The sequence below is a fragment of the Temnothorax nylanderi genome, unplaced genomic scaffold (genome assembly GCF_030848795.1).
Source record: "Temnothorax nylanderi isolate EJ_2023f unplaced genomic scaffold, tnyl_v1.0 TNYL_tig0195_pilon, whole genome shotgun sequence".
Lineage (NCBI taxonomy): Eukaryota > Metazoa > Arthropoda > Insecta > Hymenoptera > Formicidae > Temnothorax > Temnothorax nylanderi.
This window is the reverse complement of record NW_027249257.1, coordinates 139,110-164,396: the sequence shown is the minus strand read 5'-3', so window position 1 is coordinate 164,396 and position 25,287 is coordinate 139,110. Positions and strand designations below refer to the sequence as shown.

The following is a 25,287-nucleotide window of genomic DNA, read 5'->3' as shown; positions in this document are numbered from 1 at the left end:
AAGAAAAAGCCGTTCCAGAATGATGTAAAAAGTTTATCTCGTAAAAGGGAAGGGTAAAGGGTAAGCCGCAGGCCTTCAACTGTCAAAAAGCCCCGGATGAATAATGTTGCTCGGAAATATTTATCAAGCTTTTAAGCGACGTTATATAAAATGGAAAATACGTTTAACACTTCAATATTTGAGTATAATCCCCGCGCCGTGAAAGTTTTTCTAAGTTATTAATTTCAGAAAAGAGTTGGGTCCCCTAATTGAAAGAACATAAGCAGCTTAAAAGTAATTTTAAATTTTATTCAAATGTCAAATGTTAAAAGGATTGTTATAGTCAATGCAATTTCAATTTCATTTCGTGTTTGGTTTAGACATGCTGGTATTGTAAAGACTTGCGTTTCAATATTTTTAACATTTCATTTTATATTTAATGTACTGCCCTGTTTACGGCTATTAAAATCCTAATCTCTATTCATGACAGCCACATACGCAGCCTCTTTTATCTCTTCCGTGTTTCTTGCCAGTCTTCATGGCCGGTATCATGTATGTTACGAGCAGTAAATCTGCACGTATCACACAAATTTTTCCGGAGAAAGACTGTTGGTTTTCCGGAAGCGTTATTGTAGATCCCAGTAGTGTTCTCCATTCTCAGGACGAATCCCGGGAGTTCTGTAAAGTATAAAACGAGTATTTACGTTTTTTTCCACCGACTGTTACTTCTCGAATAACGTTTATCGACTGTCTTCCCGTCTTCTTACGATCGATATTAATTAATACTACAGCAAAGTTCCCTAAACTCGGTGCTTTTAGGGCCAATCACGAAATTAGAAATTTTACCTTTACATATTTCTTGCTGTTCCACCCTGATTAATGATGGAGATCGCTATAAAATCTGCAATGTTATCCCTTAATTATATCGTAACACGCAAATTTGGCGTGGTGGCTCGCTTAAAAATGAAATTCTTCGATCGCCCCCGACTGCGAAACGCTCCGCCCTCCATTCACGTCCCCGTTAATAGCGACCGCACTTGAAATTGCATACACGTCGCCAGTTTAAATCCCGGATGTTAGTGGCGTAGTGATGGCACCCCGGTCGATCTCTCCCATAATCGGGCTGTTTTTATTCCGTCCCATGCCATTGATCGCGTGTGCAGCCCTTTTCTTCCATCCATCCGTCGATCGACGCCTATCACGCGACCCTTTTCCGTTCCTGATCCCACCTAATCGCGGAGGACTACGTCATTCTCGACGAACGATTGCCTATTTGCAAGGGTGTGGCACACACCCCGGTGTACGTACCACCAGCCCATTGAGTTTCTGGGCGCGGTGAAGACTTGAATGAACACTCTTAACTTCGCCATCCAGCGTAACGATCTTTATGCAAATTGGCGTTTGTTAAGTGTGCACGAGATTGCCGCATGTATATGTGTATGCGTATGTGTATGCGTATGTGTATGCGTATGAGTATGCGTTTCTGTCAGAGATTCTATTCAGTAATAACACGATATTTTACTTCTGATAAATTCTGGTAGAATTCTCATATCCCTTAGGTTCATATAAACGCGCAAAAATAATTTCCTACCTGACGATGTCGACTGATTGCGAGATGTTTTTCTCGTACTTAGAACGTGAAAAAGATTCGTATCATTAATACTCTGGCTCAAATCTAAGGCGCACGATTAATAAGCTACGTTCGTGCGAGAGATCTCTTAACATCCGAGAAAAATTATATCGAGAGAGAGAGAGAGAGAGAGGAAAATCATAATCCGAGAAGTGGATCTCGCGCTCGCTATAGGGGACGAAGGGATGGGAACCTCACAACATCTTCGATACACAGGAACTTCAGACGGAAAAGAGGCTGGGAATGCTCTTCGCGGGAACAGGTAGCTCGAAGAAACGATTCATCGGCGGGGCTTGAAAAGAACGTGGAAAAAGGAGCGACCTAGTTTCACCTCCCACGAAGACCACGACCCCCACCGATCTTTTTTTTGTCACGAGTCGAGGGGCAGGCTCGCAAGTTAAGGACAAAGACGAACGTTTCTCTCTCTCTCTCTCTCTCTCTCTCTCTCTCTCTCTCTCTCTCTCTCTCTCTCTCTCTCTCTCTCTCTCCACGCAGAAGGTCGGACCGACCGGCATGACGATACTACACGGCGACACGCAAGTCTCGTTAATAGTTATTTGGATTTACTGACCCTTCTGCGACGCAAGACGGTGAGGTCTCTTCGCCAAATATTTGAGAATTCGTGTTCTCGAAGGCAGCTGTTCGACAGCTATAAGTAGCTGCGACCTTTCGAGGCTACGGAATATCGAAAGTTCGCCAAGTTCATTATATTCCGAACTTCGCGGCGTATTGCGGCTCGGCTACTCGGTACGTATACTTTTCAGTAATCGATAGTTCGAAAGTACCGGAAGCCGCTACCTCAATATACGCGCGCTGTAATTTGGATCAGACCGGCAGATTTATATACTATACATTATATAAGTTTATACATTATACATGTATGAAAATAGTTCCGCCCAGAAAACAAAAAATTATAGAACAGTTTCATTATATGATATGAAAATACACATCGTTTTTTTTCTTCTTTGACTTTTTTAATCTATATTAGGGCTATATGCCATTTCCTTAGATTAATATGTGAATTATTTGGTAAAATATTAATTAGATTGGGTATAATTCTTACAACGTATATAACTTTATTGCGTATAATTAATTTACAACGCAAAATAATAGATTTATATATACTCTATACATTAAATTTATTAATTATATATAAAAATAATCTCGTCCAAAAAACAAAAAATTACAGAACAGCTTTATTATATGATGAGAGCACACATCATTTTATACCCCTTTGATTTTTTTATCTATATTAAGGCTATGTGTCATTTGGATTGTTACGTGAATTGTTTGGTAAAATATTAATTAGATTGGATTTAATTATTTTACAACATATATAACTTTATTGCATATAATTAATTCACAACGCAACACAACAGATTTATATACTATTCATTAAATTTGTAATTATATATCCATTACATGAAAATAGTCTCGTCTAGAAAACAAAAAAATTACAGAATAGCTTCATTATATGATATAAGCACACATCATTTTCTCTTTGATTTTTTTTATCTATATTGCGGCAAAGTGCCATTTCCTTGGATTGATATGTGAATCGTTATTAAAATATTAATTAATATTGATATAATTATTTTAACGTATATAATTTTATTGCGTATAATTAATTCACAACGTAAAATAAAACTTTACATCGTCTATATCACACTTTATGGAATTATTAAAGAGATATTACAGAAAGATATATTATAAGAAAAAAGTTGAATTGCGTTATGACGATCTTACATAGCCCGTTAAAAGTCGAGTGATGTTTAATTCAAGAGTCACTTGAACTCTCTTCAGTTAATTTTAAATAACGTTTATGGCAATGGCACTTTCGCAAACTCATTTTCTTTAACGGCAAAAGGAAAAAACGCCTTATATCACTGTCCCACCCAACGATTCATATCTTCCTGTTCCAAATCAGGGTCAATAAAAAATTCAAGCGCGAGTAAAGAAACGATTCCCGGTCGGATTTTTAAGCGGGTCATTCGCGACATAAAAAAAAAGGGGTGACGAAAGGAGACGGAGTCGCATTAGCCGATCAGCTTTACGGTTTACAGGCATGATGAGAACAACTTTGACCTGGATCGCCGTGCATAACTACTGGCCGCTGTCACCCTTCTCATTCTCCGCCCTCTCTCTTCAACCCTTTCATATCGTAAGTTTGCACGCCGTCAGTATGCCCTGTGTGTGTCCGCGCTCCGTATCGTGCACCCCGCGACCACCGACGCGACCCCCCATATGCACCAACCACGTCGCGTAATCCGCGATAGAGCCGATGCGCGTTATGCCGCACGTCGACGATCTCTCTACTCCGTCTCCCGTATTGCCGTTGTCGCCAATATAAATCCGCATAGATTCGTAGATTGCGCGGGATTAATCTCCCCGGATGGCTGGCGGAACGCCGGACCCCGGTATAAATAAATCGATCACCGTAAATGCTACAAGTCGGTCATGTTTTTAAAGCAGTCAAGGTAATGTATATATCGCCCAGCTGTCCCTTTTCGTTGGACCGACTCCGTGCTCGCTTTCTCTCTCCTCGAGGCTAGTGCACATCTACTATTCACTTAATCATGCAACCTGCACCGCAAATTATACAGCCGTTGACCTACATATCGCCCAGGTATAACATGCCAATTCCGTTTCGATGCGTTCGCGTGAAAACGCGGGGATTTGTTTAGCATCAAGGATGCACGCGCACGGAGCATAATGTATCTTTCATTTATTCGTTTATTTATAAAAATGATGAGTACACGGTTAGTGTAAACACTGTAAACATTGCCGACATTTTCTGTAACGAAAAAAAAGCGGGAATATAAAACATTCATTATCTTTGAACTAAAAAATTAGAAACTTAATTTTATAAGTTATTATTTCCATAATATTTATATCTCTGAAATTATAAAATAAAAATTTAAGCATTATATAGAATACATTCATTGTATTCTATATAATGCTTATATAATTTATATTTACATTATAGAATACATTCATTGTATTTTTATACCTTTCTGGCATAGAATCTTTCTGAAAGACAAAAAATTATATCGGTTTATAAATTTTTATTTCATCTCTGTATTGTATCTTCCGCCGCTACCAATAAGATATTCGAGACATTATTTGTACACGGCATTCATTTTCACGCTTAACAATGGTAATATTCCGTATGCATTGGAACAAAGCTGAAATTATTCGCGACGGAAGGAACCCGCGGTCGCGGAAATCATGCAAACTCCGCGCTTCGTCAGTATCGGGGACTCTTTTGTTTGCCACGCCGAAGTGGTGCTTACGCGAGATCGACACGAAGATTGTCATTCGCGAACGCGGGGCGCCAAATATCGATTTTAGATTTCATACTGTCGCGTAACTCCGACGGTCGCGTGCCCCACTTTTTCAGAGGGCTATCCCCGAGAACCCGTCAATCGATCGTGCATGAATTATCGATCGCCGACTAGGAAATTGAAAAAAATGCGGCGCGTTCAAACAAAATGAAACAGACTTCGAATTTTATAACCATTAGTATATTCTTTCACTCGACATCTTTTGTGCATACTGCCTAATGATATGCTTATGGATTGTTACCATATATGTTACCTAACTCTCAAAGCGAAACCGACGATATTCTTCTTGTCTCATTACGCTCGTTTCAGTATTCAAAGAGATTAGAAGTTAAATTCTAAACTAGCACGTAACTGCAACTGCAGAAATGTAATATGAAATGTGGGCTATTTAGTCCAGATTTTGAATTAGTGCTTTACTGACCTGAAAAAGACCACGATATCGCATACGTATATATAAAGTAAATTAAGTTTAAAGCATTGCGGTATCATCGTGATGATCATAATTTCTTCGCATACATGGTCTGTTGACCACATATCTTTCCAAATTCTATTCCGTGAGATTATTTCGTAAAATATATCAATTAAGTATTTCAGGAATTAATTAAATTAATATTATATCGCGATCGTTATTTTTCGGTGGCCTCAGCACATGATTAAATATTTTCTATGTTATCAAATAAGTGTATTCATGAAATCGCTCGTTTCAGTTGATATTTCGTAATAGGAAATGTCAAAACTATTATATATCCCGTGCTCAAAGTCATAATTAGAGCTCCGAAATGTTATATGTCGTTCAGAAATACTGTGCGAATATCACGGTTCTCTCTCTCTCTCTCTCTCTCTCTCTCTCTCTCTCTCTTCAATGCGTATAATTAAAAAAAATTTTTTTTTCCTAAAACGGACTATGGTCGAAAATATCGGGTGGAATTTTGTAATTTAATATTCGCCAGGAATCGAGAACGACGTCACAGATTTTTACAAAACGGGGCGGTTGCTCCACATCCCGCGAACCTTCAACGTTTTATCTCGGCACTGCCGGCCGATAATCTCTCTCGGCAAAGTGATTTTCCACGTCCCGGGCGCTATTCACTATTCTTTTTTCTACGTCGCGGTAACGCTTTTGATCAAGTTACATGACGGCGATTGTATCGCTGCGAATGATTATGCCCTGAAACTTTTTCAGATGAGCTCGTCGAATTATATCCTTTCGAGATATCTCGGTTAATTCACGGCTACACACCTGGTAACTATATTTGCATCCAATTAGAGTAATTTTTCGCGTTCATCTTTCTATCATATTTATCCATGAAATTAACGATCGCCCGTACGTTACTGGCAGTGTATGCAAACACTGTTTGACGTTGTTTTCACATATAACGAGTAAAAACTCCGTAAATCATCGGTGACCATTTGCCCGATTGCGAAAATGCCTTAAATCCATATTTAATTTTTCACAATTAGCAAAACTGTTTCGGTGGACGTATGCCAAATGTGTTCGGCCTAATTATTTTCCGAGACACCTAGCAGCCACACAGGTTCGGATACGGGATCCCGGATGGATCTTCCCGAGGGAAAAACGACGTTAGCGACGTTCGAAGGCATTCCCCCAACGGACGTTAGAAGATTCACAGCGGTACGCGCGATCGGGCTTGCTGCCAAACCAATTCAGCTGCAATAATATTTGCATAAACTGGATTCGTCGTGTCGGATACATAAATCAGGCAGCGACACGCGCGGCAACGCTCTTTCGCCCCGCAATAACGACTGGGGAAGAAGCGGCCTTTGAGGCATGCACATTGCAGTGTGCGCCGCTTGGTTCAGGTACGTCAGCCGTACGATAAGTGAATCGATTTGCAGGAAATCGAGCCGTTTATCGCATTCCGTACTCTCCTATCCACTTCGATAAATTTTACTTGCCCGAAGGCAGGGAACGTACGCTTTGCATTATATCGCTAACCATTTGTAAAGTAGCTCCGTTATGGATGTATAAATTTTTTATAAAGTAAACGTGAATGTGCACGATAAATTATTACATAATCTTCTCATACATTATGTTACGTCTATTAAAAAAAAAACAACCCTTTGTTTCGAACGAGTTAAACACATGAGCTTGTCATTCCGTTTGAAACTCTAAGATAAATTCTAAACTGAAAGATATAAATCTTGTTTATAAACTTTCCTTTTATACTGGCCAAGTTGCTGATCGCGACTTCTGTTGTTGTTACAGCAGCAGCAGTGTAAATAACGCCGTTGTTCTTATTGGAATTCCCGCCCAGAGTGCCGATCAATCGGGCGTATTTTTCGGGATCGCTTGTAACGGAGAGCAGAAAGGAGTTCTCCAGGGCTTTCTCGAGGATACGGGCAAAACACTCGATGACTATATAGACGTGAGTTGGCCGAAATTGAAGAGTTTGGTGGAAGAAGAATGTTAGTTCTGTATCGCTAAATTTTTCATGAAAAACAATAAATTGGATATTTAAAGTGTAATACTTATATTTCAAAAGTATGATTACAACTTATGATTTATGTAAAGATACGTTTAAAGATGTAAAGATATTTCTTTTCCATAAATAAAAAAAACAAAGTTTCCTCTATGAGGAAGCAAAAAAGATTCAACTCATTTTTTTTATTGTAATAACCACCTTTTTGCAAATATCAGTGTACTTTAATTGCTAGACGACCGATTACGTAATAATGTTATATATAATGTTGCTAAGTTGAAAACATTGTCATAAAATGTTTCTTTTATTAACATGATGCAAATAGATTATATTAAATAATAATAATGTTTGGTATTTTTTAAAATATAAATAAGCAATATCTCCAGAATATCTTCTTTTTAATCAGCTCGAAAGGACAAAGTTACGTCGCACTTAAGACGGGGTAAGGAAGCTCCAGTTGTAAAATTTGATTATGACAGCGCACTTTTCGTAGCTAATAAAAAAACAGTTTCATAGAATACCTGTGTAAAGGGCAAATGAGAAATCGATAGTGCGGAGCTAGTTTACGAGGGAGCTGCGCGGAATCACACGATGAGATTTTTATCGGATACCTCATAAAGCGGGAAATTACACGAAGAAGAACTCGTTCTATGCATTGCTTCGCTACGCCAGTGAAGTAAATTGAAACATGAGATTTTTCTGATCGGCATGCCGCGATTACCGTCCACGTTATCGGAAATGTATTATGGAAAGCGCGAAAGTATTTTCGATGCAAAACTTAAACGCTCCTCATTGTCTATTAACGAACTGGAAAAACTTGATCTGTTTCGCAAAGATTTATCGCAAGTATTTAATATGTGAGAGCTATAGAATATACGAAATATCATGAAGTTATCTTTTAGATATAGGTACAGCATACTATAACTCGCATTTCTTTCTATCGCTCTTAATACATTTTAAATTGGAATATCATAAAAAGCATGCGAATGCGTATTAAATTCTCCGGTTGGTTTAGTATAACGGCTTTAAAATCCCGTAAATTAAGAGGGAAAGAAGAACAAGCTCTCTTACACATTTATTCCGCGAAGTTTTCCCCCACGAAAACGAGTATATAAGCGTATTTGGACTTGCAAAAATTTAACGACGCATTCACAGAAGGCGCACACGGCAGGCGCACCGGCGGATCTCTCGCTCTCTCGCTCCGAATCCGCTCGCGAACTCGGAAACTGCAGCGCGATGCATATTACGAACGTAACTGGCACGGAAAAGTCCCTCGGACGAGACAATTTGTCACGAGTGAGAGCGCGAGACAAAGACGCATATCGAACAACTCCACGCCATTCCCGTAGCCCGGAGGATACTCGACCGTTCCTTTATGCGACATTGACGGAAGTCTGTATTCGCTGACGAGGCGAGCCAGGAGCACCGGCGCGGCGGTTACGAGAGCGGAAAATGCATGTCCGCTCTAAGTACTGTCGCATAACCGTCGATGGTGATAATATTTCGTAATGTTGTATGACAGTTGACTTCACCGAAACAAACGAAATGAACTTGGAAATAAAATTATTACGGCACCCTCGTAATCATTATACTGTACTGAATCTAATAGAAAGACTTCCATTGTTTAGAAGTTGTTTACTAGAGTGTTCATTATTATAAACGCATTTATTTTTTATTTCTTTCAAAAATAAATGTTACTTAAAAAAAAAAACATTATTTTAATACACGGAAAGAACGGTTTTGCTGAAATATCTGAAAATTTAGCTAGTACAGATCTGAAAATAATTTTGTTGCACCATTAAAATAATTATGTACAATAGAACACTCAAACTGATTGCTAAAATATTAAAAATTTTTATAGTATTATCATCATACTTCAGCGACCTACTATAATTATTTTGATGGTGCAACGAAATTATTTTCAGATCTGTATCTAGCTAAATTTTTAGATACTTCAGCAAATCCGTTCTTTCCGTGTAGGGTCCCTTGGTGCCTAATAATTTTGGCCAAGGCCAAATATTATAGTATATTGAAAACGGGAACAAGAAGAATCATGAATATTGTCGCGACTACTTAACTGGATTCAATAACAGAGTACCACAAAATAGAAAGCTACGATACAATTGTGAATAAAATATTTATTTGACATAGAGAGCTCGCGGTCAACCGTTATTTTCACGAAAAATGTGCGAAGTAACCATCATTGCTGTTAGAAAATATCGCAACTCGTCGCGTCGCGTAAAAGAGTCACGGTGCGTTTCGCTTCGCGTGTACTTGGCGCGAGACACTATCCGTGTGTCTCTTGATATATTGCACTAAATTAAAAACATAATTTGAGCCGCCGGGCGATAAAATAGTGCATGTCATGACGGAAGATGAGAAGATATGAAACTTTTGCATTATCTTCACAGAACATAAAAAAGTTTTATGTTTTATTCTCCGTGGCGTGACAAAACGTACCGCAATAATGCAGTAAGATTTACATTAAGCACTTTCACAAAAAGCGCTTTGTTTTTTTGAAACGTAGAAAGGTATGATTTATATCGTTGTCTACCGCAACCATAATGCCTATGTGAGCCTTTTGTGAGCACTTTCCAAGTGAGGAATATCATGCTTCCATTTATTCTGCGCAATTAAGGATCACCTGGTGTTTGGAATTCAAATTCGCTGCTCGTTGTTAAACTATTTTAATAGCTTAGGTGAAATGTCATGTATTACTAACCTGGCGAATCAACAGAATCATCGTAGTTAATGAAACAACATCGCGCAACATTCAGCGAGATTATCTTTTTTTGCTACCTCGCCACGTTTTTTCCTATGTTTCTCTCTCTCTCTTTATGGCTACATTTTATAAAAATGGGACATTTTAAACTGTCCGTAACGACGGTGCTTTGTTTGTTCGCGATCCCAACCGTTACATACAAACACGTACACGTAAATATATAGGTACACGTAACTGTAAAACTCGTCATTGTATAATTGCGCTTTCCACGATTGTTAATGGTCGAAACGCGCTTTCCAAAAACGTTCGCAGACAAAACTTCCAAAAACTCGTAACAGAAGCAGGAGGCCTGTCATTAGTTTCTCTGTAGCTCGCAGGCTCCAGTTTGGAAAAAAAAAAGTTCGCGCGGCAGAGTTTTCAATTCCGGCAGCGTATTCGGCACGGAGGAATTTATCGATACTATGAGACGCGTATTGAAGTCTCATCGCTCCATGTGACGTTTTAAAATCGCTCGATGATACTCTTTCTCGCGTAATATTGCGCATCGCTAATGTACGTTACGTGTCGGAAGGGATCGCGTGCAGCGCGAGAATTATTCCCGTATACGCTCCCGTACGATTGCATATTCATGGCACACCGTTAGGACCGTGGGACGTGACGTTCTTACATTGTAATCCCGTAGGCGCGATGCGATGTAGCGAGAAATGGAGGAGAGAGCGGAAAAAGCGAAGAGAGAGACTGAGAGAAATCTGATTACATCCGCCTTTTCGCACCGCGACGCGACGCGGTCGCGTATTCACACGCCCCGGCACACATCGACGCGTCAAAAGCACAAGTCGCTTACGCACGCACGCACGCACTGTTTACCGTCATTTACGCATGAGCCGCTCCGGACGCGTGAACGTTGACGCGGGAGTGATCGAGATTGAGGGGAATGAATAGACGAGACGGCCGACAGGAGCATCGTGGACGTTGGACGGTGGGTATCGACCTGGCGCGCCCGGTAACGGCTGCAATCTGGTTGTAATCTTCCGGCTAATAAACGACGTACTATCAGTCAACAAAATTAATCTTCTTCGGTGTATTTTAGGCGAGGCACGCTGTTGCGCGCGGAACCACCGAAAAGATAATTGCATTAATTACCGCAGAGCTCGTGCGTGAATTTATGTGCAGCGCGTACACGCCTCGCTGGCGAGATTACGTTGAAATATATGTATGTATCGCCAGGAAAAGAAATTGTGCGATAGCGTGCGAATTTAAAACCTTCCAAACGTTTAAACTCCTTTTCCGGAAAATATATATGAGATAATACTTAACACGCGTGTGTGCCAAAGCTATCGACATATTCCCTCTCTGGTATATATCTGTCATACTTTAATGGTCTTATTTTTAAATCCTTTATCGATTGCCGTGGGCGTATCATTCCCATCACTACCGATAGCGTACGTAATCCGATATAGTCCGACTGTGTACGTGCGACTGCAGTGTAAATTCACAAATACCCAGGCGCACTTCCTTTAGACATCCCTCTTCTACTGCCAACTTCCGAGAGTGCTACTGGTAGTGGTCTGCACTTTTGACGTATCTCAAGTTGAATGTAATTCCATGCAAATGGTATTCTCAGCCTCTCCCTCTCGATATCTTATCTGCTTCGTCGCCTTATCCATCCCCTTTGCAAATATAGCAAACGGAACGGTACAATTTTGACGATTTGTCGCACCGTATCTTGGGTCACTCAAGGCGTGCAATTTTCCGTATTGTAAATTTCTATATATTACGTGTCTTTTATATATTGAAATGTAACTTTAATAAAAACGCTTCGTATTCGAGTCGTCGACTCTTCAAATTTGTTCGATCGCTGCACACCGTTTTCGCTATTCATTGCTGTACATCGTCATCTTTTTGCTATTGAGTTATGAAAACGCCTGCTTTTCAGTTCATGTAAACTTTGCGAGTAAAGTGGGACATGGCCAGGTGCGCACCATGGCTTTCGGTTTAACTCAAGAACTTCGTCCTGCTTGATCCGTCCTCCAGACGGCAGATAAAATAAAATCTTTGAATGTTTAACCAACCTAACGTAACGAGAGTAAAATTTCATTCGAGACCCAACGGAAGTTTTACTGCATCGCAGCTTTGACTACCGGAAATTCTGCTTAAAACTGGAATAACGGTTTAAATCATTAGTTAGTGAAAAAGCACTTCTCTCTCTCTCCTAGAGCACACCGATGTCGTGATAAATTTAATCATAATAAATTTTGAAAAATTTATAAGTCACGCATTTCATCATATATAAAATTGTTTTATCTTTGCACATCAAAGTGTAAAACTGTTAAATATGCTATAAATTTAAATAAAATTTTTGAAATTAATTGACAAATATTTAATAGAGAATTATTAAATATATAATAGCGAAAGTTTAAATGGATTTGAATGGAATTTGGACGATTCAGCGAGAGCACGGAACCAGAGAGGTAAAATGTGTTTCATAAAATATTAGATTAATTCTGCCCCTGCCTGACTGCACGATGATACTTAAGATGTTCTCGTAGCTCAAGTTGCGTTTTCTTCTTGCAATAACTTCCGTAATTATTTCTCTGCTAAGCACAAGCGTGCAAATAATCACCGTATTATTCAGAAAATATTGGGTGATTATTTGCCGCTTTAGATCGTAAAATGCGGTCGAGCATTTTCGATTTCTCTGATTTATTTTGTTTTTCTTACCCTCGCGAATTGTGTTATACGATATGGACCGTTCTATCATCCCTTTCAGCTTCATCATTTACGCGAAAATTAAACGCGCGTTATCGACACGTGCAATTGTTGGGACAGGCGCGATATCATTTTATACGGCATGCGGGTCGGGCATACGCGATTTTAATCGCACCCGGTGGAACACATGTGAAATGTGGGTCACTGATTCGACGATTTTAAATCATTTATTGTGCCCGCGTCGGCAAATATATACTCACGTGGCTCGCGTTATTGCACCGCGCCGCTGAATACCGCCGGTGATATTTCTATTGCAACCGTACATACGAAAGCTGTCGTCGTCGTCACGTAGATCGCGGTCGAACGACGACGGGCGACGACTCTGTCATGAGGAAAGGAGCTTCGACGACGTTTTGCCGTTTCTTACAAGTGACACGAGGAGCTGGGACGAGGGGCGGGGGGGGGGCAGTCGCTACCTATATAAACGGAAAAGCAATCAACGGGAAACGGAGGGAGAAAAATCGTCGCGCATTGAGAGCCAGCAGCAACCGCTGCTGCTGTACGCCGCGCCCCGCTCCTGAATCATTCATCATGGAACGCTCGCTCGCCGATTTCGTATCGCTTCCATCGAAATTACATTTTCGATCTCGGCGACGAGGCCACAATTGCAGTCTAGTTTTTTAATTGATTCAGAATGGACGCGTCTCTGAAATTAATTCGTCGAATATAACATGTTTCATTATTCGCCCACGAGAACGAATTCATCACGTTGGGAAATTCTTTACCCCTTTCGAGCTACGTAATTATTTGTTGTGCAATGTACATAATTTTATTCGCCGTTGCAATAACCTTTCAGTCACGTAATTCATAACTCTATTATTTGCCTGCGTATATTAAAATTTTGTAATTTTTCGAGAAATAATTATAAAAACATACACATACAAACATATACGTTCTTTCTTTCTTTGCTCATTTTCATCTTATCGAAATATTTTTATAATTATCTCAAATTTACTTCGTATATTTTTGCACAGGTGTAGAAACCATCACAGTGGTAGATATAATTAAATTAAAAATTTAAGGAAAACAAGAAAATTTACTATTTTCTCTCACCGTTATGATAAACTAATATTGAATGTGCGTGCCGAGGAAATCGCTCGATTTCGAAGTAACACGATGATCGTTCCATTTGCATCAGACTGCGCGACGCCAGAAAAAAAAGAGTACATCAGATTGTATTCTCTTTTGGCGTGTTTATTTTTATAAAAGTTTTATCTCACGCTATTTGATTATCAACAAAGTGTGCATCAGCATAGAGCTTAGATCGATCTGTATATATCAAACTTGTAATACAAACTAATCATGTAAAACAGAATAAATATATTTTTAGCACGTTTCTCGTATGGAATATAAATATTAATTAAATTAAATAAATTTTTAACTCAAATTCTTTGTTCCGTATGCGAACCGTAATACGCGTTATCCATTTTCTCCGTAATATGGAATATTCACGTGCAACTTGTATCAAGCTATACTTTAAGCCTCGTTGCACCGTGTACAAATATACGAGTCTGTAAACGTGGTGTAGCGATCACGTGAATATTTTATATCTTGCTATAGCATAGATAATTGCGTTATGTTCCACGTTTTATGGCCTCGTGCGCGCGAGAGTGTATTGTCACGCGTAACGCCATCACGTTTCGCGTCACGTTTCAAACCATGTTCTGAAAAAAAAAAAAAAATGACAACGATATTACGGTAGTGAAGAATTTTTTCTCACCTTTGGAACATGCCGGTCCTATAAAATTTTTATCGATACGGTATTTGCTGCAAAATACATGAAAAATGCCAGCAGTATTAATAAATTTCAATCAGAAATTTGAGAAAAACATAGAACGTATGCGTGTATGCATCTCTGCACGTGCTATTTAATATTTACTATGATATAAATAAAGATTTTTATTTAAAGTGATCTATTCTCCAATTATTATTTTCGAATATTGAATCGCTCAAGCAAACGGTCATTATTATACGTTCTGATCAAAGAGAAATGTGGGAGTTAACGTTTAATTAACTTTTCAGCTGCATGGAAATCAGCAGGCCAACTTATCGTGCCGGTAATTAATTCGGACAAATACGTTTTCCATTGTTCTGACTTCGTTGCCAGGAAACACACGGTTGACTCGATCAATCCGCAAAAAATACCGCTACTCATTATACAATTGTGATATTAATTACGTGAACTGAAGAAACAAGTACCTTTTACGCTATCCGTTATATTAACTGTTCAAAATATTATTGCCACGGTTCGGTAACACAATAAATTGCTGACAAAAGCAACGATGCGATCTGGCTATCCAAATGAAAACCAACGACAAAGGTGAACGTTTTCAGGCTGATTCGTTATCGCGAAGAAAAATCAAGTAGAACAATTCAAATAAAACATTCTTCAAATTGCACGGTTGTACGTAACAAAATTCGCGTTAGTTCGTTCGCAAACTTTGAAGGAACGGAGAATTAAACGGAGCGTACAAATGCCGATTTCGAATTTCGATCAATCAAATTTTCCGGCGCAGTTAAATCCACTTCGCGTGGATCTCACGTAGCGTGGAACAAGGAACGAGCGAGGAAAAAAAGGCGCGCCTCGCATGAATCCGCAGAATAAGTTTCAACGGCAGATATTTTAGCGAAACGCGCGGCAACTTTCGCGAATAATTATCTGGCAATTTGCAAGCAATTAACGCGTAATATCGAAACAAGCTCAAAGTCTCGGCTACCGGTTTATTATCGAGCGGCGGTATATTCCCGCGAGGGCAGTCCAACTCCACGTGCAATGCATTCACCCGTTATCATCCTCGCATGTTATTACGATTACGGTTGCTAATACATGTTACGCGAAAGCGATTAGAGAGCACCATCCACCATGACGTATCGTTCGTAATTAAATGTTAAATGTGCTAAATCCTTAATCAATATGTGCGCGTTTGTAGTTGTTTAGATGCTAATTTAATTGTAACTGAGGGCTACTCGTAACTGCATTAAGCTGCTACCATGTGTTGTTATTGTTATGTATATACTGTATCACTTTACATGTATACAAGATCTTCACGTGAAGACGCAGCACTTTTGAATTACTATATATAAGGCTACTGCATTACATACATTGATGATTTTGATGTTGAACAATTTCTGACAACTGGGAGTTTAATGTTATATAAAAACATATTCAATATAGAGAATAAATGTAATATAAAGTTATTTATAAAATTTAATCGGCATCTGGAACAATTTCATGAACTTGGTTTCCCTATTGGATTTAAATTCCTATGATTTTCATTTATGGTGATCTGAAGGATCACGTCAGAACCTTCGCACAATTGAGAATTTGAAAATCAACATTCAAACCGCTGTATAGAAGGGATTCCTACCGCAGCACTCGAACAAGTGGTGAGCAGTTTCCGTCAACGTTCGGATATGGTGGTGGTTGCTAATGGATCTCATTGAATATGTTTTTACACAGAATTAAACTTTCAACTGTCAGGAATTGTTCAACATCAAAATCATCAACGTATATTAATGCGGTAGCATAAATATAGTAATTCAAAATGTTGCATCTTTTTATGAAGACTCTGCAGTCTTCACGGAACGCAACGCCCATTAGTCCCAGTCTACAATAGGTGTTTTAAACCCTAAGCCCTAAGAAATTGACCAATCACAGTCGATTATTCTCCTCAAATTCAACTATGATTGAACAATTTCTTAAGGCTTAGGGCTTAAAACACCTATTGTAGACCAGGACTTAGACGTCTATCCGTACAACCACCATGCAATATCCATAGCGCCATGCGACGTCTATCGATCTCTACGGTGGAACTCAGATAGATCTTTAATAGAGAGCCATACTTTCTCCATAATAAATAATTTATTATTAGTATACATATAGTGAGGTATTATATACACGATTAACACTGTTTATATGTGTAAGTCCTGTATACAATACCAAACTTATATTACTACACATGCGTGCTTATATACACATTTAAGTATATTTTAATAACGAAAACATACATTGCTCGCGGGCCATCTAGTAATTGCTAGTGTTATTACACATGACCTCAAATAATGTGCGTGCGCGAATATATACACTATTGCGTACTTTATTATCTAATCGATCGTACTTTGCAAACTTTCTCAATAGATTTAATTATCTGAATACATTTGCCACGGCTGTTTTGTTACATGAAACTATAAATGTGCAGATAAAGTGTTAAAAGATACTAATTAAAGCGAGCAGATTTAAGAAAGATACGCGGAAAAAAGTATAGATAATAGCAAATTTATAAAATCTATTACTAAATCTTCCTGTCTAAATTCCTCTTTATCTTAAATTACATTTGTCTTACATTTCCCAGATAGCCAAATCTGTCGAGAATAGATTTTGAAAGTGTCTGCAAATTTTGTCAATAGAATGTCAGCAGAAATATAACAGAATTTGCTAATAGAATTACAGATTGACCGCAGAAACTGAGCAAAATCTGTCGTTTCGTAACCATTTAAATTTTTAAATAATGTATTTTATTTAAACGTTTACGAAATGACAGATTCTGCTCGGGTTCTGCCGACAATCTATTATCAGATTACATCGGCAGACTTTGCTGGCTAAAACACGAGTTTAAGGCAGACACAGATGATACCGGATCTGTTGTGAGCAAATCTGCGCACGCACATTATTTGATGTCATGTGTAGTAACACCAACAATTACTAGATGGCCCGCGAGCAACGTGTAATATGTTCTCGTTATTAAAATAGTGTAATAAAATAATATAAGCACACATATATAATAATAAATGATTGGTATCGTCTATAATAATCTTAATACATATAAATAATTGCTATTAAGATTTATGCGGTACCTCTCAATATATATACTAATAATAAATAATAATTATAAATAATTTTATTATACTGCGGGCAATTTGCTTATTGGAATTGTTTCTTCATGTATATTAGTCAAGAGAGAATTTGGGACATATACAGAATACTCAGATAACTTGTGAGTTAAAAAAGATATATAAACTAATGTTCTAAACGTAATTAAAAACAAGTACATAATCCAAAACATCCAAAGTACATAAGCATTCGCAAATTATTGGTCAATGTTATAATTTGTTATAATTTGTTCTACAAGAAGATTATAAAACTTGAAGCAAATAACAGTACAATTTTCATTAAAAAAAAAAACAGTTCTTTGCTTGAAATAAAAAAAAAAAGCCGGAGAAACTTCTCTTTTACAACTTACAATAGCATAATAAGATTCCATTATGTAAGATAACCTGCAAAATACCGAGGCAAATATATAATAAAGACCAAGCTGAGAAAACTTATTTCTTAGCCCATTTATCGTTCTCCCTTGCGCTTTTTCATACGAGTTTCATTATCTTGAAAACGAAGCGAATATGAACATTCTTCTTCTGGAGAAAGAAACAACCAAGACGAGTTAATGAATGTATTGCGGGCTGCGTTTTCCATAAATTATTTATTATAATTGTAAATCATATCCAAGGGACAGTTACACAAATTGAAAACATTAATCGTATATACCTTCAAGAACCGGAGTCGCTCCAGACGTTAACAGATGACGCGTGGCCCATACTTCCTCCGCGACGACGATCTATATACGCGAGCGGGAGGGCCTCGCTCGCTTGCACTTTATAACAAAATATTAACTCACACTTACACGTGTGGTGCGCATACGTTATATCTATTATTTTTTTTATAGTAACAATTTATTATATAAGTCGCCGTTCAAATCAACGCGTGTGTTCCTCGATTAATGTAAAAACGTGCGATTCGCAGTCGGAAAGGAATCGAATCGACGAGTACACAATTATTTATAGTACAGCGATATTTACAGATGTGCTTACAAATTATACTTACAATAAAAACGTCTTAATATGACAACATTCTTTCACTCCCTCATTTTCTCTCTCTCTCTCTCTCTCTCTCTCTCTCTCTCTCTCTCTCTCTCTACTTACGTTTTAGACACACGCATACTGTCTTCATACCGCTCCCACATCCGTCTACATACAAAACATTGCGTTATTTAACGCGAAGCAACGTTACGGTACGTACACGAGCCACTTTGTCACCTAAAATAAGAACGCGTGAAACACAATCGTATATAAATGCGTGTCAGGTAGCAATTTAAAATGCAAAAAATTTCGATCGGCGAATTTTGGAAGATCTTTGAAATGGCATATCCCGCGATTTCCTCCACTCATAATGAGCGATCAATTCGAAGAGGAATTGTGCGTCTCGCCCGCACTTTCTATATTATGCTGTCTCACGGATTCTCTCAATTTCTCGAAGAAAATAGAAACCAAGATTCGCACGAGTTAACTTAAACTCGTGCGCGCTATTAAGCCGGCAATTCCGCGCGCGGATCCGTATCGCGGAGGATTGCGCATAATACGCGGAGTTTGTATGACGACGGGGGGGAGTTGCGAGTACGTACGGTACTTATGGACGCTTCTCGTTAGGTAATATCAGGCACTCCGAACAAGTTGCTTCAACGAGAATAGACTAATTAATACCGAACGAGGTAAAGAGGCGCGAGATGAAACGCACGACAAAATTTCGCAAGACCGCTCAGCGACCGTTCGCGGATACCGCGATGCTCTCACGGCTTCCGTCCGTTAATTGCTTAATTGAAAGCGGTATCGGGGTGAAAAACCAGACAAGCGGAGAAACCTAAGTTCGGAATTGTTGCATTCCATTTCGAAAATAAAAATACGATTTCGTCTACTTGGCAAAACACTGCGTTGTCGTCGGTACATGCAAAATCCTTTGCATAAACATATTTATAATGACTTTTAATAGATGTAACGCACAAGGTAATAGAGAGTGGCGTCAGCGCGGAACAAACGTTTATTACAAGTATTTGTCGATAAACGCTCGTTCCGTGCATCCGCACTTGCATTTCTTTAACATTTCGTCACTAATGTACCATCACAGAATTATGCAAATTTTATATAACACACATTTATACATGAATAAATCTCGTCTTCGACGAAACATTGCTTGCCCGCTTTTCACGGATGCTAATCAATTCGCAGTGGAGGAGGAACGTGTGTAATCCGCCGCTTTATCCGTCGGCTTTTCAACCACTGATCGATCGACCGCCGTTCAATGAAGCGTCTTTGGTATAAGGTACAATTCATTCGTTCCCGCTAGACGAACGCGATGGGGCTGCGAGAATAAATAATAGCGCGAGCTCTCGCTACGGCCGCGATATGATAATGAGGTGGCTTCGCGGAAGCGCGGCGTTCCGTAAAAAGGACAGATCGGCGAGGTGAATTCAGCGGGGCGAAAGAGAATTGATCGTGCCGGCTCGGAAAATAGAGAAACGCGAAGCAAGCGTGAAAAACTGTAGAAACGGCACTTCTTATAACATATTTACATAGGTCTAATTTGCATTTCGGAGTCGGGGATGCTTGCGGCGCGTGCCATTTGCATCTTGCATCAATGTAAATACTGACGGATAAGCGCGGCTAAGCAGAAACGCGGGACGATTGCCGAGAGCGAAATTATTTTTCTGATTTCGCAGCACGTTTCAACGAAAAATTAATGCTACACGCGCGGCGTAACAACTATAACGCGTCCCTAGGGCGCGGAATAAACTTTAAAGCGACATCGATCGCTCTGTCGCTGAAATATATCGGCGGTGTGTCTTTATGCTTATGACGCGACATATTAATGACGCCTGTGTGTATTCTGGAATCGTCACCCATCTCTCTGGCGGAAACGTACGAGAAACTTGGAACGAATTAAGAATGATATTATCGGTCGGTGTCTGGATGAGAATAAAAGGACGAAAATAACGCGCGGGATAGGAATAAAGAGAACACTAAAATAAAAGCGAGAGTAGCGAGTGTTTCCGAGTTTCCAACGCCTCGTGACGCGTGAATGTTACACGACGCTATTTGCATAAATACAAGGCGCCGTCGCTGAAATTTCGCGGGGAAATTTCGTACAAAAGAAAACCGAGAGGGGTTCGCGAGACAGCCAGCCGGCTCGTTGTGTGGGAAGTGGAAGAATAATAATGAAGAAGAACCATTCTCGCTGATGAGAGGATTTTCTTCCGGATGGCGGACCCATCCACAGCTTTGCGGTACGTAAACCTTAATTAACGTAGACCAATTAAAAAAAACCACGCACCCGCAAGGCTACGTAATTGCATCTCGACCGCGAAGGAACTCGTTTTCCGAAGTTTTTGGATCTCGCTGAGCGTATAAGCCGCGTGATGATGGCCCTCGGGAATTATATTTTCTGTCGGCACTCGATTACACGTTCGGTTACACTGGTATGATTCGAATCGCCGGCTCGCGGAAATCGAGTTGTCTTTCTATCGATGTTGCTCGTGATATTGCCGGAGAGTCTTTAAAATCGATATTTCTTGACGTAAAATGTGCTAGAGACAACTAGAAAGATAAATAAATAAGAAATTAAAAATGTATTAATTATTCCGGGCGTTACCGGAATAGTTTTATATTAAATCTATTAAAGTAAATGAACCTTCGTGTAATTCTGATTATAGATTTGATATCCGCGGCTTGTGATTGCAATGAAAACAAATAATTGTAAAATGTAGAATTTGTAGATTAGAAAATAACGTCGAACATAAAATTAATTCCTGTTTCGTGGAAGAAAATAATTTTTTCAGTGACCGATAATCGCTCGCCGGAGTAATCGATTCGTTTGCCATATTCATTCATACAAGGAAATGAGAAAGTTAAAAAAAAAAGATAGATAAATGAATAAAAAGAAATTTCGTGAAATTGTTGCCAAAATGTATATCAGAGGAAAAGAGACACGTGCGTCGATTGACCCAACGAATCTTCCTCCTCGCGAAGAGCTTTAATTTTTCTTTCAGAGACGCGAAAATAAAATATTGACTGTATCAATAGTCGTTAGTTATCGTGTGAAAATATAGATAACTATACAGGTGTATATAAAAAAAAATATTTATGTTTACATAAAAAAATATGTTTAATGTGTAAGTATGTATGTGTGTATGTACGAGTAAACATGTATCTTCTCGCACGAGTTATTTAGGTTCGCATATATTTTTCGTCTCGGCGAACAGCGGCGAAAAATCAATCCGCGAGAATGATATATGTCCCTGATCGCGACCCCGCGCGAGGTCGTGTCAAATTATGCCATTGATGTTCAGACGACTTCGAGATATTATCTAACTGATGACCTAGCCCTTAAAGATAACGATCGGTGCGGGCGTTATTGCGTTAACGACCTCGCTGATGTGTCGAAAATGCGACTCCGCGTCGCCGGATGCTCGTTAGATCGATTTGTCATAACGACACTCTGTGTGTGGAGCTCAGGGAATTACGACTTACCGAACGACATACAAACAAGCAACGCGAACGGGCTTGCTCGAGCTCGGATTTGTCGTACACTACGGGTAGTTGAGCGAAATTACATTAATACGGCTCATACAAATAATAATGGCGTGGTCCCGTGATACGCAATCTATCGTAATTTTTCCTTACGAAATGGAATCTTGATTCATTTCTCATACAGGTAGGTGTATTATCGTGTTCAATCAAAATCAGAAAATATTCTGAGAAATAGGAAATTATAAGAAATATGGAATTACAAAAAGAAATAAAAAATTATGTAAGAAATGTAAAAATTGAAGTTTCACATTTAAGAAAAAAAAATAAAATTACGCTTTGTCTAAAGAAATAGGACTCCTAAAGCTTCCTCTAAAAAAAAAAATACACTCGTATTTTTAAGCTCCGTTTAACCGACGGACTCCAAATGCAATTAAATTCGGAATCAGACAGTTCAATCAGTTCCGCTTCGTCAGATTACTTCTAGATACGACTTTCTCGTGACATTCTGATTTCGCTGAACAGCGGCGCGACCCTGTCATTGCTCCTGTACAATCTTACAGCGATCAATAGCCAGCTGAGAGAGAGCACAAGTGACAAACAAGATTGCGCATCACCGGCGAAAAGACGCACTCGTTTTATGCGCCTTAGGAAGGAAGGAAAATCCGAGCTCTGTTTATTACGTACTAATCCTTGCGATCGCCCGCGAGGGAGAGTTTCCGCTGGCTCGACAGACGCGCGCTCTCCCGCTTTCCCGCACAATTGCAAAATCGATTCTATGGCACGAGAAGGACAACCCTCCAGTTACAATCTCCGACCGTTTTCCGATTTAAGATCTCGGTACCGTGCCTCCCCTTCTTTCTCTCTCTCTCTCTCTCTCTCTCTCTCTCTCGCTTACTTATCTGTACATTACACGTCCCTATTTACAGAGTGATATACATATACATATCAATTTTCTATAAAAATCGTCTCGACTATGGCAGCGACTGTGGCAGCTTCGATATACAAAACCGCTGTAAGTTCGTTGAGAGATTTTTTCTTGAGTTTCTTTTTGATGGGCGTGATCGCGTACGGCCGCTGCCCCCCTCAGCGGTGGTCAATAATTTTCAACTGGCGCACAAGCGGCGATCGGTTTAAGAAACGTCGGGTGGTACGGATTTTTCTAACACGGTTGCCTTTACAGACTTCACGGAAATTGGCCTGCTTAGATTTCGATACTGAGGAAATTATATACAAAATCATCACTCATATACAGTTCAATGTTCCAAGTTGTTTTTCACATTGTCGACTTTCTCGAGACAAATGTTGGAAATCTGTTGATTTCTTTCCACTGATATAGCGCAGATCGCTACAAACCAGTTGCGAATAAGAAGTATTCCAGAAGTCTGTTATCAGCGAAATGTTACCGGCAGGTTATCGATATGCTCCACGGAACTCGCTCCGTGAGTTTCTTCCGTGGGTATACAGTCGAGTATACGGTGAGAGTACAAGGTATACAACGAGTAAATCGATCGTGAGTCGACGAGGTCGATAACACAGTTTCCATAAGATATGTCTACCTATTAAACAACGAAACTCAATCCATCGATTTTACAGTTTAATATAATTCAAGAAATAAATATTATCCGCAATATACGTTTACTTTCTCAATACCATTTTATGATTCGGAAAAGCGACAACATTCGGTGAACACTGTCACGTGTGTCTGATTGCATTTTGTTCTTTCTGTAACTGTGGGCGCTTGAACGCACAGTTCAGAATGTTCAGATGTAAATGCTTGCGGTGGTTCTTAAAGCTACTTTCAGTCCTATTCGAAGAAACCACTCGAGCCTTCTTATACACATTTACAAATCGATCATCATCGTTCTCGTTGTAATATCGCAACAAGACAATACATGCTAACTATATATTTCATTTACTTCCTTCCCACCCTTACTTTTATTTGTATGATGATAGATCATACATTTCTAATCGAGAATTTTCGCAAACCCTCGAAATGGACGACACGTTTACAGATATACAAGCCCACAGTCTGTTTTAACGAACATCGACGGACGCTCACCATTCGGCGTCCGACGACTGACAAATCTGAGATCGCACTGTCACAATATGTAGGTACCATAATTCGGCGCAACAAATGGTAATTTGTTCAACGTCTTCAACGTAATTTACAGCGGCTTAGTGCGGCGCGCCCGCCTCTGCCGTATATGCGCGTTCCCGTTTTCACAATTAAAAGCAATATTTTCGCGTGCTAACTTCCGGTACCGGGCTCAAGGACGGGGGTCGTCCCTCGCGCGGGACAACCCCTTCCTCCTGTCAGCCATAGTAGTAGCTTTTGCTGTTGAGGTTCCGGGGATTCTCCGTGCGGAGAATCGTGTGGAGATTATCCGTGCCAACCATGTGGTTCCCGAGATCAACGCGCATCCCCGTGTTGGTTGGGTGAGGTACCGACGTGGCGTGGATGCTTGTCGGCGACAAAGGTATCCTCGTGTCGCCGTAATAACGTTCGCCGTGGAGCCTCTCGGCCAACTGAGTTTCGGGCAATCTACAAAATATAGGAAAGATAATTAGATTATACAATTAAAAGCTCTTCCATGTATGTAAAAAGATAAGGTTGTGATAAAACTTCCAGAATTCTCTTTTATTGTTAAGAGAGAAATAAAAGTAGTAACAAAAATTATTTAAAATTAAAGTTGTTTAAAAATTTCCAAAACACTTATACTCTATTTAAATTTCGAGTAGATACTTTTTATCACTATCTCGTGTTTTGGTTTCACATATATCTACACTAAGAAAAAATTTTTTGCCTTTTAGTAAATATTAGTTTGCATAAATGTGACTCCATTTACTAAAATAAGGAACATTTTCCTTTTTAATTTTTTATTAGTATATTTTTTTAGTGGATATAGATATATATATATACTAAATAAAACGGAAATAAAAAGAAAAAATTTCTTTATTTTAATAAATGGAGTCACAGTTGTATGCAAACTAATATTTACTAAAATGCAGACAATTTTTTTTCCAGTGTAGAGTGATCAGTCATTTTAG

General features: G+C 39.2%; 2 protein-coding genes across 4 annotated transcripts in view; one reads left to right on the top strand and one right to left on the bottom strand.

The window, feature by feature from the left end:
• The window catches only part of Teh1 (tipE homolog 1), a 46,526-nt gene extending 38,957 nt beyond the window's left edge, over positions 1–7,569 (top strand). The window contains exons 1-2 of one of the 2 annotated variants that reach the window (XR_011719683.1): positions 3,890–6,774; positions 7,181–7,269. Coding sequence is in view for 1 of the 2 variants with exons in the window: in XM_071716897.1 (XP_071572998.1) it covers positions 7,181–7,385 (205 nt within the window). In the remaining variant the exon portion in view is untranslated. Of the gene's footprint in view, positions 1–3,889; positions 6,775–7,180 lie in introns of those variants that run through there. The other variant, XM_071716897.1, reaches the window with a different exon arrangement.
• A 10,774-nt stretch (positions 7,570–18,343) lies between these two features.
• The window catches only part of LOC139778785 (uncharacterized), a 68,335-nt gene continuing 61,391 nt past the window's right edge, over positions 18,344–25,287 (bottom strand). For both annotated transcript variants that reach the window (XM_071716890.1, XM_071716891.1), the window contains exon 8: positions 18,344–24,781. In XM_071716890.1, coding sequence (XP_071572991.1) covers positions 24,553–24,781 — 229 coding nt within the window. In that variant the 3' untranslated portion in view covers positions 18,344–24,552. The remainder of the gene's footprint in view (positions 24,782–25,287) is intronic.